The sequence below is a fragment of the Ochotona curzoniae genome, unplaced genomic scaffold (genome assembly GCF_017591425.1).
Source record: "Ochotona curzoniae isolate NIBS_2020 unplaced genomic scaffold, NIBS_Ocur_1.0 contig_21, whole genome shotgun sequence".
NCBI lineage: Eukaryota > Metazoa > Chordata > Mammalia > Lagomorpha > Ochotonidae > Ochotona > Ochotona curzoniae.
The window spans coordinates 11170948-11187428 of record NW_024465322.1 but is presented as its reverse complement, the minus strand read 5'-3'; the positions used below and the strand labels follow the sequence as shown (position 1 = coordinate 11187428).

Genomic DNA, 16481 nt, shown 5'->3' with positions numbered 1-16481 from the left:
CTCTTCCTAACTTCACATTCAAAAGCTGTACATGAGAAACAGAAAACATTAACCTCCTTATCTTAGTTCATTCACAATGAAAAGTCTACTTATCATCAGCTAATAAAAAATAGTTAATGCAATTAAAGGATTACTTTGTCCAAGCAATCCACCAGGCCTCAAGCTAAAAGTGCAGGTACCCAGTTTAGACGTATACACAGCTTAGAGTGTACACAGTTTAGAGAGTACACAGCTGGCAGTCATGACACTTAATGCTAGCACATTTCCCTGGTTTTCATAAGGAAAGTATCACCCAATTAGGACGCATTGCAATGTTGACAAGTACCTCCAAGTTAATCCCACTTGAATTCATGCATGTAGGGATTCAGTGTAAATAAAACTTAGCTTCAAGTTTGTTTCACTTATTTTTTTTGCTTTATTGACATTTCTTTGAAGTTGTTACTATAAACATTTCCAGTTCCCAGATTTTTCTTTTGCGAATCTGCATATTGGAAATTCCCCAATAGAATAGCAGGGCTGGAGGCTTCTTTACAAAGATGCTGTGGGAACAGGGGGAACCTTCCCAGGTTAAACTCAGAGGTGATGGGTGCTCATAAGAATGCTAACTAGCCCTGTATCCAATGTGATATAGAAAACAGAATAAATTAAACAAAGCAACCAAAGAAGAAACAACAAAATATTTAGGGGGACAGGCATTTTGCCTAGTGGTTAAGAAACCAGATAAGACGTTCCTATACCGAATGAGAGTCCGTGGCTTTGGCTACCAGCTCGGATTCTCGATTCCAATTTTGTGGACGTCCAATGTGGACGCTGACAGGCAGCAATGATAGCTTAAGTCCCTGTGTCTGCCATCCACTGCAGGCACCTTGATTGAGTTTTAGGCTCTTGGCTGTGTCCCCAGCCAGGTGTATTCAGGGAGGAATAGAACAAATCTTTCTCTCTCTTTCCCTCTCTGTAACCTTGACATCCAACTTTTATATAATTTACAAATATATATATATATGTAATTTTAAAAAAAGCAATGGAGTATCCTGACCTGCAGGGGAGGTGTGATGCCTGGTACCCACAGTTCCCAGGTGATGCAGGTGGCTGGCCTCAGTCATGTGAATCTGCCTGACTCTGGATGTCCCTCTGCTGCCTTTGCATCTTTAGAACTGGGGACCTCTCATCACCATCTTCCTTCTAGGCAGTTGAACATCTACCCTCACATGTCCCTCTCACCAGCACAGTCTCACTGTTTCTTTCAATGCTCAGTTATTTTAGATCCATTCTGTGGTTTAAACAGCCTTTTCTTGCCTTCCAACACATAACTCAGCTCCCCTCTTCAACCACAAATGACCTCCTAGCCAGCCCGGCTTGGGGGAGATTTCGGCTCCCTCTTTTGCTTCCTCCAGTCTCCACAACCAACAACACAGTAAAGCAACCGAAAAATATTTCTGATTTATTCAAAACCTGGGGCTCTTGGTTTCTGATATAAACTGTTATCTGGGTGATAGCTGAAAAAAGGCAAAGAATGGATTTTTTTCCCTAACAAAAATTATAGTCTACCTTTTAACCTCTTAGTTTAGAAGAGGAATAAAAGTTCTGTCATCTAGTGGCCCCTCCAAGCAATCTCATGAAACAACTCCATGCATTTGTCAGAGAAGAGTGTCAGTAGTTCAAAACATTCTGAATCAAGTAGAGCAGATAATGTAAACGCACTTTAATCTTCTTGGAAATGTCTGCAACAAGAGGAGAGAAAAATCCTTTCCCTCTTGATCTTGCGTTTTATAGGCAGTGCTTTTCTTCTTTGCTGATTAAACGGCTGATCCTCTGGTTTTGTGCTGATTTAATGAGGACTCCCTTAAACGCCACTGTCATTTACGGAGACTTTACCTCAAAGGCCTGAAAGGTCAGGCCCACGTGGTAGCCCTCAGACACGGAGATTCTCCACACGCACTCCTTCATGGGTCTGTAGTCATCGGGGTAATTCGGAGACTGGATCTGGCCTTCATTTTTACGTATCTCACCTCCACAGACGGCTGCAGAAAGCAAAAACAAGGTCAACAAAGCTGGATCCACTGTCCTTGTCCTCTGAGGTGACATCTGAGTTCACGTCCTGCAGCTCAACACATAAAATCACCAGGTTATAAAAATCAAAGTCGGGTGGTTGCCCTGCTGTAAAAAATGCATGTTTTAAAAAGCATGTGGGTCACCTCATCATAATCAGTCAAGGACTGTTCAATTTTTAATCACTGTTATTGCATATATTCACCAAAGTGAACATTGCCTTTCACTTTACAATTCTTTGGGGATTTTGTAAATGCATTCCATGTGAGCCCATGCAGCGCTTCTCTCATTTGGCTCATTCCGTCCTGGGAGCACAGAAGAAACGGCTCACCGGAATGGACGTTGCCCTGCCTGAGCAGCACTGCCAGGAGCCAGTGACAGGTGTGTGACGTCTGAGGCCCCTCTCCACAAGCCCTGCATGGCCATGTGTCATGCTGAAGACACCTTCGGTGACTTCAGGCTTCAAGGGAGCAGAGAGCTTTTCTGCCTTTGGAATCACCTAAATACTTATGCTAGGGGGTCCCTCATCCTCCACTGGGCAAGAGAGGAGGCATTTGCAAAGCCAGGAGGAACGACGCCAGTGGGCATTTTCAGAGAATTGCAGAACAGTCTCATACTGCTCCCTTGAACGTTGCCTCTGACTTAGACAAAGCACACTCCAGAAAGGGCACACTTCCTTTCTGTGCCGTTTTCTTGCGCTGGGCAGTTCTGCGGCACATAGAGGGAACCCACACATAACTGGCAAACAGGCAATTCTTTCATAACATTTCAAGGTTACTGTGAAGCAAAGTTGAAGACTGGTGCCATGAGTATCCTTTTGTGCCCCACATACTTGACCACATCTAGATGATACAACCTCACTGATAATAGACAAGTGAGTTGCTCTTACACCTTAAATTAATGAAGTACTTTTGTTAAACTCATCCTTGGGATTTTAAAATCACCTTTGTGAATATCTTTCACATTGTGAATGTGAAATGGGTTCAAGCTATTTTATAATTTAGAAATTTGGCTATGATATTATCCTAAAGCAACCGAATGCGCTGAAATTTTGAGACGTGAAGAGGTTTCTGAGAATCCAGGGCACTTGCCTTCGTACACAGCCGCAAAGCCTTTCCCTACCCAGTTGCTGCTGCTACGAAACTCGATCCACATCCTGCTGTCCGTAGAGGCCAGAACTTCGGGCACTTTGTCCCCACAAAATCTACCTAAAAGAAGGAAAAGAGTAAAGAAAAATTCCTAAACGTGATTTAGTATTCTAATGGGCTTCCAATGATAATTGCAAATTCTGTAGAAAGAAGGGTCCGGTGCGGTAACAGAGTGGCTAAAATCTTCGCCTTGCATGCGCCAGGATCCCATGTGGGTACTGGTTCATGTCCTGGCTTGTGGCCCGGGAGAGCAGTGGAAGATAGCCCAAGGTGTTGGAACCCTGGACCCACACGGGAGACCCAGAAGAAGCTCCTGGTTCCTGGCTTCTGGCTTCAGATCAGCTCAGCTCCAGTTCTTGTGGCCACTTAGAGAGTGAACCAGCAGATGGAAGAACTTTGTCTCTCCTCTCTGCGAATGTTATTTTACAATAAAAATAAATAAATCTTTTTAAAAGGAGTTTCCAAAGCTTATGAACAGTGGAATTTAAAAATAAGTGTTTTGGCGCACTAAAATTTTATTTACATTGAATTTTTGATGACTCCCCCAAGTTGTCATGCAGTCTGGTCCATGCCACTCCTTTTAGTGATAAGAGCCATAACGATGCCTTAATACTCAAGTGATACAAGTGGATAAGTAAAACAATCCCTTCAAATCCCTTTATGAATCATTGGTTCATGACCCTTGGAGTGACTGCTGCCCATACCATTAGTACACACAGAGGGCAGGATTTCAAAGAACACTTTAGTAAAAGGTCACATGTTTTATCCAGGTAGGGAACCTTACTCCAGAGGCAACAGGAAAAGGTGTGTGTCACCCTGAGTAGTTTGAATTCTTCATCTGATCAGTAGCACGAGAGTGCCTTGATTACCTCTCATCTTGAAATGGAGCTCCTTGCCCGGTCAAGTTTAAAGATAACCCCTAGGTCATTCCAATGTCTGATATCCATGTACTACCATTCCATATTGTCCACAAAGCCATCACTTCTAGTGTGCAGGCAGAATAACAAGTTGGATACAAGTTGCAATCTTTTCTAATTGCATATTCACAGGTAAACAGACCTGCCTTTTATTCCACTCATTGCTCCACGTTAGGTATTACTTTAAGTCTGTCATTGTGCTCTAAGTTTCTGCATCATGAGAAAAAAGACTAATAAATCTAACAAAATGCATATGAAACAATCCTACAGACTTATTACAATGTTATTAATTTTTGTGTCCTGCAAAAATTGCCAGAAATAGTTTAATATGTGGGGAATGCTAACTGATTACAAAATCGATTAGAGGCAGGTAACACAGAGCAGCACTTAAAGTGAAGTGTGCATGAAAATGGCCAGAAATTTCCCTATGCAGACAGTTCTGGGAGGTATGCAGTGGGATGTGTTTGTATGAGTCTATTGCCTTCCCAGGGATTCTGTAACCCAAGACTACATCCCTCATAGAAAGCCCAGGAAGAAATGGGAGGGAGGAGTCGGGGCGGGGGTCTGCACATGGAAACCTTACACACTAAGCTAGTTGGGCAGACCACTGCACACCAAACCCTATAATGTAATGTTGCTCTTAGAAGACTGATTTCCCACATATTACCTCTGGATATTATTTTTCAATAGGAGTTTAACAAAATGCTTTTTTTGGAAGGCGCATACCTATATAACAAATTGCTTCACACAGCCTGAAAATTAAATGTAAAGAAATTGCTTCCCTCAGTCTGAGTTGCTGCATTTGTTCAAGCCTTTCTGTCTCCTTCTTTTCAAACATTTCTGAAGTAAGCCTCCTGGACTTACTCAGGCTGCTATTGCTTCTAATACATGTGTCCACTCAGCAAGTTTTAGAAAAAGATCTTCAGAGCACACAACACAACTGAGCACAGCTACTTCTAAAAATAAAAGGAGAAGTTGCAATATCTAGACACAGGGTTCAGGGAGAGTAGACACTCAAAACGCCTCTCACTTTTCAGTAATGCAACAGCCACAATAAGCCTGCACATGCAAGTTAACAGTGTGGTTTGTGGTTAAATGTTGCCAGTAGACTTTGGTGAGCACCAAATCTGAGCTACAATTTATGAGGCAAACTCTAAATGCCTCCCAGGCACAGAAACACTCTGAGAGGCAAAGCCATGACAGTTTCAGAAAGAATGAATGTGCTTGATATAGCAAACCACCCATTAAATGTGTCACTGACAGCTCAGTCTACTATATGAGCATAGTACACACAGCACATACATGCGAAATGTATCAGTTTCTTGATCATAATTTTGTTATTTATTTTTCATGTATTTATTTGACAGGTATAGAGACAGGGAAAAGAGAAACCGAGATGGGCAGACCAGGACTGCTCTCATCCACTGGTTCGGCCCCAAATGGCTACAAAGCAACAGGCCCAGAACACAGTCCAGGTCTCTCCACGACTCAGAAGACACACCTAAGCCATCACCTGCCTCCCAGTGTGCATCAAGCTAGAAACAAGCCTGGTGGCAGAACCCAGAGCTCAGCACACTCCTTGCAGTGTGTAGGCATCCCTGCAGGCATCTTACAGGGTGGGTCAAACACTAGCCCCAAGCTGTGATTTCTACATCACTGGAGGACCAGCCACAGTACATGAGAAAGCTATTGTCATCAGGCTCAGAAACCCTGCTCTACTCACCAGCTGAATCTAACTAACTGAGTTTAAATTGGTCTGCTCAACTATCTGTTTTTGAGTATTCTGCATATGGTTGTAGAAAGCTATACTGTCATTAAACAGGACCACATTGTAACTCTAAGGTGACTCCAGGCAGAATTCCCTTTCTCTTACCAAGTAGGGGTGACTTTCTCCAGTACCCGTCTCTCACTTCGATGTAGTCGTACCAGCACAAGCTACTCTTATACAGGTCCATCGTGGTGAAATTTAAAACAATCTACAAAGTGGGGGCAAACAGAGTAAATCTCGTTATGACTCCATGGGATGGTCTGATTTCTAAACAGCAGGAACACAAGACCACCCTGCAAGCATGCTCCCAGCAGTTCACAAACAGCTGGATTAAACACAGGCTAGAACTCAGATTTATCCATCGAACTATAACCGGAGGCTTATGTCACTCTTCATCTCTTGATCCCAGAACATGTATTCTAAGACTGTCCAAGTCAGAAGCTGTTGTACATGACCTTTGTTCTGTGCTCTGTGCTACTCTGATGCTACAATTTTAGGAAAGACCATCTTACAATATTAAAAAGGCTTTTACTTTCAGATTATTAATCTATCTATTTATCTATTTACTTACACCAGAAGTAGGCACAAAGTAACACTTATCTGATAATTTGGAAATATTTATTATCTTCTAAAATTTGTTCTCGTTTCCACTTAAATTTAAAAATGTAAGACTTCTATTCTTTGCTGCAGAAACTGAAATGGACATTCGCTAAAAGAAACAAATTATGAATATCTGAAGTATTTCTAATACAAACCTATGGCTCACAATACTATTGAAAGAAATTTTGTGACAAAAAGTTGAAGATGTGGCAAATCTTGTGGATCTAAAGGGTGTGTGGAAAGTAGGATGAATCAATTCTGAGTCCATGTTCTACAAGGATGCCATCAATTCAGACACAATGTTTGACAAAAGATCAGTACTAAAAATGGCAAGCCAACCTGGGACTAGCTTACTCCTTTCCAGAATGAAAAGACATGCTCTTGCAAACATCAAAAAGGGTTCACAAAGATCATGGAATGCAACAACAAATGTAATCAAAAATAAAATTTGCAGCAAAAATTGTTGAATACCATGCATAAGAGAGATCTTAGAAAAAAATCATGAGAATTGCATATTCCTGAAAAAGCTGCATAAATTTCAAAAAAAGTGTCACAGTATTCATCCCCTTTCTATGTTGTCTATCGCTGCTTTTGTTCGGCCTGATAGAAATAACTGTTTGCAATAAAGACAACACCTTCCAGAAGAGTAAAATTAACAATATGCCATTTGCAGAAAACTGGGTGTGCGTGGGGGAGAGCTGTCTGTGTTGCCCAATGAGTTATACTACCATTTATGATTGCAGCATGCTGTGTAGGAGCAACGGTTTCAGTCTCAGCTACAGCTCTTCCCATTCCCTGCTAATGTGCCAGGGAAAGTAGTGAAAAGTGGCCCAAGTACTTGGGTGCCTGCCATTCATGTGGGAGACCCAGATGGAGTTCTCACTTCCTGGCTTCCATTTGGACCAGCCCTGGCAATTATTACTTGGGGGAGTGAATCAGTAGATACAGAACTCTCTCTCTCTCTCTCTCTCTCTCTCTCTCTCTCTCTCTCTCATAAGCATATATTCACACACTGCCCCCCCATACTACTTTTCCTCTCCTTCTGTCACTCTGCTTTCAAATTATTAGCTAAATAATAATTAGACACCTTAAAGGCTAGTAGAAACAGTCAAGCATTTTAAAAATTTTCTTCTTGAGTAAGCTTAGAAATACTTGTATTTATCCATTTCATCTATGATTCATGAACATAATTTTGAAAATATTCATCTTATTATTTTGGTGTCTAAAGCAGCTATAGTGGCTTTGTAAAAAGCTCATAGATAAGAATTCATATTTTTTCTTGAATTTTAAAAAATATTTATTGAATTGAGAGATGAGAGAAAGGGGAGACAGAAAGAACTATAGCACCAATAACCTGTTCCCCTCTTAAATACTCAAGCAAATGACTATCGGTGGGAAGTTGAGAACTCAGCCAGTTCTCCCACCAAGGTCCTAGCTACTTGCACAATCACTGGGGCCTACCAGGGTCTGCATTAGCAGACAGCTGGAGTCTGAAGGCAGAGCAGGGAACTGAACCAAGGCACATGAGGCAACACACAATCGTTTTAGCTACTGGGTTAAAGAAAGGAGAGAGTGACAGCCAGAACTAGGAACCCCTGCCTAGAGTCCTACACGGGTGCTGTACATTCGAGGCCTAGAGCCATCACTGGCTCCAGCAGAGGGTGCATAGCAGGAGGCTGTCCCCATGGGGCAGTCCAAAGCAGCAGCTTCACCGGCCGAACCTTCTCCGTGCAGTTCACCTCTATCACCTGCACCTGCATTCTGAGAGCTCAGTGCTCGCCTTGAAGGAGACTGACATCCAACAGAACAACCTCATCCTGGAACCACGGACAAGAGAAGGACACTGAGAGACAATGAACCTGGAGGGTACACCATGTCTCCTTTGAGCCTAAGTAAAGCCCGGAGTCGGCGCATCTACCTTTTCCCCCGGGGTCACCGACACTCTCCAGACGCAGTGTGTGTAGGAAGGGTAGCCGTTGGGGAACCCTGGGGAGGACAGGTTGCCGCTGGATTCTTGAAGGGTTTCACCACATGCTGAAAGTGAAAAAAGGAAACCAGATCATTGCTTTGTTTTTACAAAGGACAAGAACACAATAAATAAATATACAGTTTTGTGTGTGTGTGTGTGTGTGTGTGTGTGTGTGTGTGTGTGTGTGCTGTTTTGGTATAGACCGGAGTTTAAGCATTTCATAAAAGATTTTTTCTAATTATTTTTATATCTATCTCTGAGGAATTCACTAAGAATCAATATATATACAAGTAACAATCTGACATTCATGAAGTTCTATATGAAAACCTTTCCCGCTTAATCCCCAGCATCAGGGGTCCAGGTAAATCTTCAGACTCTTGCCAACTACACCTACTTGCTATGTCTCCAGGGTCACATAAAACATTCCCTAAATACAGCCAGTGAGAGTTAAAGAGAACTTTCACAACGAGTACCATGTCAGGAATAAAAATTATCCATTGAAAATTAATGAGTTGCTAAACATAAGTGGTATCAAAATGTCACACACAAGGTTTTTCTTTATCAACAACAACAACAAAAATAAAACATTAAGGCATCACGGAAGTTCTGAATTTTTCAAAAAGCTCTATCTATTTTCTATTATTCATACATAGAAAGTCAGATGGTAAATTTTCCTCGTAATAAGCCTGGCTCATTCCATGGATAGTGGCATCTGTTATACTGCTTCTGTGTGAGGACTGAGGGTCATCACCCATGGGCAGTGGGCATGCCTGCTGCTTATGGGACGCCTGCAATGAGTCCCCGGAGCCTTGGCTGCTTAAAATAGCTGCAATGATAGAATGATTCCACCAATGAAACGGTGTCTCTATCACCTGCACTCAATAATTTGCAAGTTAGCTCCTTCCCTCTGAAGGAGACGAGAATCAAAGCTGAGATATTATCATATTCCACAGTCACTCCTCTCCTCCAACACTCAATAAATTATATATGGTTCTTCCCAACTATATTAAATGCAGAAATAAACATAATGACTCTGAAAACATAGCGCAGAGCTGTAAACACAGTCTGTTGTGTTATAAATATTTATTCAGGAAAACAGAGACTGTGCCTGAACAATGGAATAAACTTAAAGTAGGAGTGAGCAATGTTTAATCTGATGAGCAAGCAGATCAGAGTAAATTTAGAAGAAAATTAAATGCCCAAGGTCAAGAATGCATAATTCAGCATTGTCCCGTGAGTCATTCAGGACACTTGATACATGTAACATTGCATGAAGACTTAGAAAAATGAAACTGATTAAGATTTTGCTAATGCAAACAATAAATTTCCAAGTAGGACCATTTTAGATGCTAAATAGTGACTTAGAGTTTGACTGAGTTCAATGAAAAAGACTATAATTTTTATTCTGTAATAATTTAAAGCCCCAAGAAACCATTGAAAATTCTGTTACTGGATTTGTTAAAGTAATATTTAAAACTTAGATATTTAGTCCATCAACACATACATATAACACTGCTCTCATTAAAAAGAAGGATATTCCCTAAAAACATGAAATATATGGTTAAGAAATTAAATAAACATATAAAACAGTACATGCTTACCAGGCAATAAGTACAAACATCTACATTCAGGTTGTGGTTATCATTCATGGATTCTTCTCAATAAATACATTTGGACAAAAACTAATATTGTTTGTCAACAGGAAAATGCAGATAAAAACCACAATTAGAGATCATCTCACTCTAGATAAAATGGCAATCACCAAAAAGATCAAGTAACAGATTCTGGCAAGGGTGTCAAGAAAATGGAATCCTTACACACCATTGGAGGAGAATAAAATTAGTACAATCATTACAGCAAACAGTGTGAGTCTTCCTGGTTAACTAGAAATGGATCTATGAAATGACTCGGCTATTTCACATCTGCATACAAATCCAAGAGTGATGAAATCAGCCTACCAAGGAGATCCCTGAATGCCCATGGTATTGCAGCACTATCAATAGCAATGCCAACTGAAGGATGTAGATAAAGTATGGTAAATATACAGAGTGGAATTTTTCAGTCCTTAGAAAGAATGAAATCCTGACAATCAGGAAAATGGATAGAATCAGAGGTCATTATGTTCAGTGAAAGACGACAGATACAGAAAGACAAACGCTGCACGTGTTGGCTGCCTTATGTGGTGGCTTATCCAACTGCAAGAGCACACTCCTGCACACCCACATGCCTGTGCTTGCAAGGAGCAATACCTGGACATCGATACAGCTTTCTTGCCTGTGCAATATCTCCTTTGCTTAAACGTGTGCGTTGACCGATGGCCGGACGTATGCCGTTATCATCACGGGAGGGGAGAATGGTGTCCAGAAACATCCCCCTGAAAGAACAGAAACAAACCACACCTACGTCACCAAGTCAAAGCTCATACCTCACTAACCAATATAAGGATACTTCTTAAACAAACAGGAAATATAAAGGGTGAGCTCCAGGTCAATGTTTTCACAAACAAAATACTATCATCAAAGTTAAAGAAAGTGGATGTTAAATGTGGATGCCCAAGATGATATTCACTTGTTCCTTAGAAATCTGTACTATGTGTTTTTATATATAATCTCCAAGAAACTGAAGTCATGACTCTTCATCTTCCAGACAGATGACAGAATATTACATTATATTCTAAATATTACAGCATATGTTTAGAGAAAGAAAAATGATATCAAGAGTTATGCAGGGCAGTATAAAAAAGAATTATACATTATTAACAATCTTTCATAGAAAAGTTGGTAACCAAGAAATCCCAATCAATGCCCTGCTAATGCTAAACTGCACCTACTGAGTTGTTTTTGACTTAAGGAAAGATTTACTCTTCTTCCTAATACATGTCAACAAAAATTCTAATGATATTGCACTAAAGATACATCCTAACATTGCAAATGTACTTCTACCATTTATAACTTTAAAGGAAGTACTGAGATTAAAAAAGAATGAAAGGTGAGACTGTTCTTCTGAGAGGCTGGGAATTATAGTGTCTGCATATGGAGTTTTAAAAATCTATATAACAAAGAAGGAAATCTATAAAAATATTTTAAGTCATGGGGCCGGTGTGATGGCTCGCAATTGGCTAATCTTCTGCCTGCATGTGCTAGCATCCCATATATGCACCAGTTCATATCCTGCCTACTACACTTCCTATCCAATTCCCTGGTTGTGGCCTGGGAAAGCAGTAGAGAATGGGCCAAAGCCTTGGAAACCTGCACCAGTATGGAAGACCTGGAAGAAGCTCCTGGTTCCTGGTTGCAAATAGCTCAGCTCTGGCCGTTGTGCTCATTTGATAAGTGACCCAGCAGATGGAAGATCTTGCTTTTTGTCTGCCCTCTTTTCTGTAAATCTGTCTTTCCAATAAAAATAAATAAATCTTTAAAAATATTTGAATTAAACAATAAGTTTGTAAAACATTTTTAAACATTTTTCTTATCTCAGAGGCAGACAGATTCACTCCTCAAATGCATACGACATGGAGGGTGAAACTGGGAGCTGGGACACCAACTTAAGACTCCCATGTGAGTAACCGCAACCCAATCAAGTTAGCCATCACAGTTGCCTTTAAGCACGCAAATTAGTTGGCAGTTGGAATCAGAATCCGAAGCCAGTGCGTGAACCCAGATTCGCAGATGTGGGATGTCACACTGTGGCTGGCAGCTTAATTCCAGGACTAACGCCCACCCTGTAAAATAGCTTTTAAAGGGGTGCAATGAAGAGACATTTCTCTTCAGAATTCATAACTCACTTCTCTGCAAGTTTAAAGAATAACATTTGAAGTTCCACTTATTCCTTCCTTCACGGAACATTTATTAAGCACTGTTTTAGGTCTGGATTTACAACAATAAGCAGAACTAACAAAAAGATCACCCTTTCTGATTGTGACATCTTAAAGTGAAATTAAAGTGACATTAAAATGAAAGACTGACAACTTGAGTAGTGATTAGCACTTTGGAGAAAAATAAAAGTGAGAACATGATTGTCAACTGCACAGAGAGGTGTGGTCTTCAAAGGGGTGTTCAAACAAAAACTCTCCTGAAAGTTGACACTCACTCTAGCCAAACAGGAAGCGAAGCAGGGCAGGACAATATGACTACCTGCCAGCAGAGAGTCCCCAGAGAGAAAGAACCACCTGCAGATGTGAGAACTGTTGAAATGTTTGAGCACTGGCCAGATAATTTGGTTCCCTGGAGGACAGCTGCTAATTTGTAGAAAGATAGTAAACAGAATACCAGCACACATTTATGACTAATTACCCTAGCTTCTGAGTAAACAGAGCAGTGCTGCTAGTCAACCTGGAGAACTCAAATGCCACAGCTATAACTCTTTAAATACAGTCTATATATACATACAGTCTACGTATGTGTGTACTATAAATATACTGCTTCTGCCATGAAGATAGAGAAGTGGAGACTAAAGATTTATGGGGAGTTGATCATTGAAAGCAAGAGCTGGCAAGTGTCTAATAAGATGCAATCCAGGAAGATCAGTGTAATTGGAAAGGGAAGTTGAGTTACAAGGTAACATTGAGAACCATTTCTCAACGATGCTGCATGGATCAACAGACATGAAGTGGGGAAACTGAAACAAATGAAGTGCTAAAACTTCTGCAGTCATTCAGTACTGCTATTGGCTGTTTTGTATTTCTATTTCCAAAAATAAGTAGGCCACCTTTGGGAAGTTTCATTCTTTAAGCTTTCCAAAGGGATTCAATATCTTGAATAGGTTAATTACATCTTGGAGTGGATATATGCAAGCCCAGCCAGTGGAATGATGAATTCTGACTCATTCTGTCTACTAAGGGAACATCTTTTCCATCCTAAAGGGGTTAATCACTCATCCTTCTCCTTGTTTTGTGGGCAGGAAATTAACCATTCTCTTTCTCCAAGTCTTGGCCATTGAACAAGGAAGGCTGTTGTAAGACTTCCTCAAGGAGGCATTATCAATAGGCCACAGACAAATCATACTGGGGTTTACTTCTAATAGCCATTCTTCATTTGTTTAGTCGTGTTAAAATAGCAAATGAATTAGTCTTGCAAAGCTGCAGAACTCTTCTTTTAATGAAAACAGTTTGCAAGCATTTATCTTACAAAATCCATGACTCTGAAGGCCTCGTAGATTCAAATTTCTTCCCGCATTGATTTCCTAAATCTATTCCATGGACTACATTCACGGAAACAGCTGTAACCATTATGGAGTGCATGGCAAAATATAAAACTTTAAATACAAAGGACAACATCTTATGATTATCTCACTGATGTACAGAAAGCATTTCACAAGATTCCACATCCTTTCATGATTAACACTCCACAAAGTTGAAAGAGAAGGAAGCCACCTCAGCATAATGAAAGCCACATGTAAAAAGCCCAGAGCTAACATCATACTCAACAGTGAAAAACAAAACTTTGCTTGTAAAATCAGTAACAATAAAAGGATGCCCACCCTCACCACTTCTGATCAGCAAGGTATTGGAGTTTATGGCCAATGTAACTAGGCAAGAAGTTAGAGAAAGCGGGGAGAGAACGGGTATGAGAAAGGGAAGGAAGAGCAAAAAGAAGAACAGGGAAACGAAGAGAAAGAAGAGGGGATGGAGCAAGAAGATGATGAAGAAGCAGCAGCAGAAGAGGCTTTAGCTTTATTTGCAGATAACATGTTCTTAAACACAGAATATCCCCAACGATCCACCACAATAAACTGTTAGAACTGCTAAACCACCTTAGCCTTCTTAATGTGTACAAAGACAATTGTTTTGTATTTCAACATTGTTAGAGCATTTTTAGTTGTAACAGTTAGTTTTGGCCTGGGCCAGATCTGGCAATTTCTGCTGTAGTGAGACCTAGAGACTGTTGCCATATTGATAAAAGATCTTATACTCTCTGTCCCTTTTCCTGTAACTTTGCCTTTCAAATAAATAAATAAAACTTCAAAATTTTAAAGCAGAACTACCATAGGCTTCAACGATCCCAAAACAATTTAGATAAGCCAGAAAACAGGGTCTCGGAGAGCCAGTTACACACTCATGTCTCATAGCAGCACCGTTCACAATTTCCAATAAGTGGAACCAACCCAAAGGCCCACTGATGACTGAAGGCACAAAGAAAGCAGGTTATACAATGAAGCATAGTCATAATTATATTAGAAGGAAATCTTGTCCTATGCTTTAGGCTGGGTGAACCAGGAGAAAATAATGCTAAGAGAAATATGGTGAAAGAACCCAAAAAAAGTGGAAACAGGACAGAACACACTTTAGCAAAGACTCCTCACTGCAGGACAGACAGTACAGAATCCTCCTGCACACTGCGGCAGCTCCTGAGCCCAAATAATCACGCTTCAGCTAGCTCTAGATAACAGAACTCAGCAGCACCAAAGAGATGACTTGTCAACTTGGACCAATACCCATTGGTTACACGTCTCTATGGAAAATTCCACTCTAAGAACTGGTTCAAATATAAAATTTTATTACTCCTTATGAATAATTTCAGGCTAAATTTCTGGTTGCATTTTCTTAGCAAAATATGAGTTCAAATTCCAGAACAATAAGCATGTGGATAGCTCCTATAGTTACTATAGTTGTATGTATACATATATACACACACACACAGAATGATTTTTAAAATACAAAGAAAGAGTTTTCAAAAACTTCATGGAAAATGTATCTTATAAAGAAACCCTGTATCGAGTTTAAGACACTCTAGCAACAAAATAAATTATCCTCTAATTCCATATTCCTATTAAGTTTTCAAAGTACAATGCACAATTTTTTTCCAAGTTTAGATTCTTAAAAAAGAATGATTCTTAAATGCATTGGCTCATTTACACAACTTCCTTTATATTTTACCAAATATATTTTATTGAAAACTGGAATAAGTTCAACCTTTTTCTTTCCTCCCTCACCCTGCCTTTAAAAATAGCTGCGAGAAGGAAATACTGGGCACCAGAAGGAGTTGCAACGGGCACAGATGTGTAAACTGAGCCTGATCATGCCAAGCGAACGGGAGAGTTGAATGGCGTAACAGTTCCTTACCTGGCAACCTGTTCCTGGATGACATCATCTTTAGAATGAAGTAGATCAAAACCCAAATTTACTTCACTCTTTACAAAGTGTATTTGGTGAATGAAAGAATCTTAAGTTTAATAACAAAGCAGGGTAAGTGCGAACTGTGCCTTCCTGACATGTTCCCGTCGGATTCATGGAGTGGTGTCCTTTTTTTGAGTATAAGTGATGCTGGAGCAACAAAAGCACACAGTATCCAACCCAGGTTGCATGCAGAGTGTGATATTCCAGCTCAGGGACCAAGTGGGCCGTTTGATTTAGGAATCTCTAATTCTAGCTACACAATGCTGTGGAAATTTAAAATACAGGATGACTTGCTGGTTATTTTAACTGAAATTTGTAAAGTAGCTTAAATATAGAAATAATGCAAATTTTTCGTAATATGTTCATTATTATTTTAAATGTCCATGTTTGCTAGGAAATGCCATAAGGTATTTTGAATATATCTTAAAAGTATGCTATTGATGTGATCTTTTTTTTGTTGTTGCTGCTTTACTTCTTTCAAAGCGAAACAACATTTGAAAGGAGTTCTGGTTCTAACAGGAAGCAGAGCTTCGTTAGGAGCCATATAAGAGAAAGGAATTAAAAGTCAAAAAGTATAACCTGAGAGTCCAACCTTGAGAAGGTGTTCCTGGCGTAGTGCATGATGCTGTCAAAGTCGTACTCCTCTCCAAGCGAGTTCACTTCCCCGGGCTCCATCTTGAGGAAGTTGTACTCCTGACCTAGGAACCAGGGAAAACGAAATCTCAAACCCTTAACCGAGGCAGCAAAGGGCAGCACTGTCCTGCTCTTTGGAGCAGAATTGCATCTGCTCTTCCTTAAATGGCCCATCTCCTTGCTGCTCACTGAGTCCCAGCATGTGCTGTGAGCAGAGGTGGTCATGCTAAGCTCACACAGAAAGAGCAATGTAAGATCGGTTTGATGACTTCTGTGAAAACTT

At 40.3% G+C, this 16481-nt stretch overlaps 1 protein-coding gene across 1 annotated transcript in view; it reads right to left on the bottom strand.

Annotated features, from left to right (window-relative positions):
• Positions 1 to 16481, bottom strand: part of TLL1 (tolloid like 1) — a 101844-nt gene that overhangs the window by 34313 nt on the left and 51050 nt on the right. Inside the window, exons 7-12 of the mRNA XM_040971421.1 lie at positions 16158 to 16263; positions 10701 to 10825; positions 8401 to 8516; positions 5988 to 6090; positions 3141 to 3257; positions 1876 to 2021 (exon numbers count right to left, since the gene is read on the bottom strand). Of these exons, the coding sequence (XP_040827355.1) occupies positions 1876 to 2021; positions 3141 to 3257; positions 5988 to 6090; positions 8401 to 8516; positions 10701 to 10825; positions 16158 to 16263 (713 nt within the window). The remainder of the gene's footprint in view (positions 1 to 1875; positions 2022 to 3140; positions 3258 to 5987; positions 6091 to 8400; positions 8517 to 10700; positions 10826 to 16157; positions 16264 to 16481) is intronic.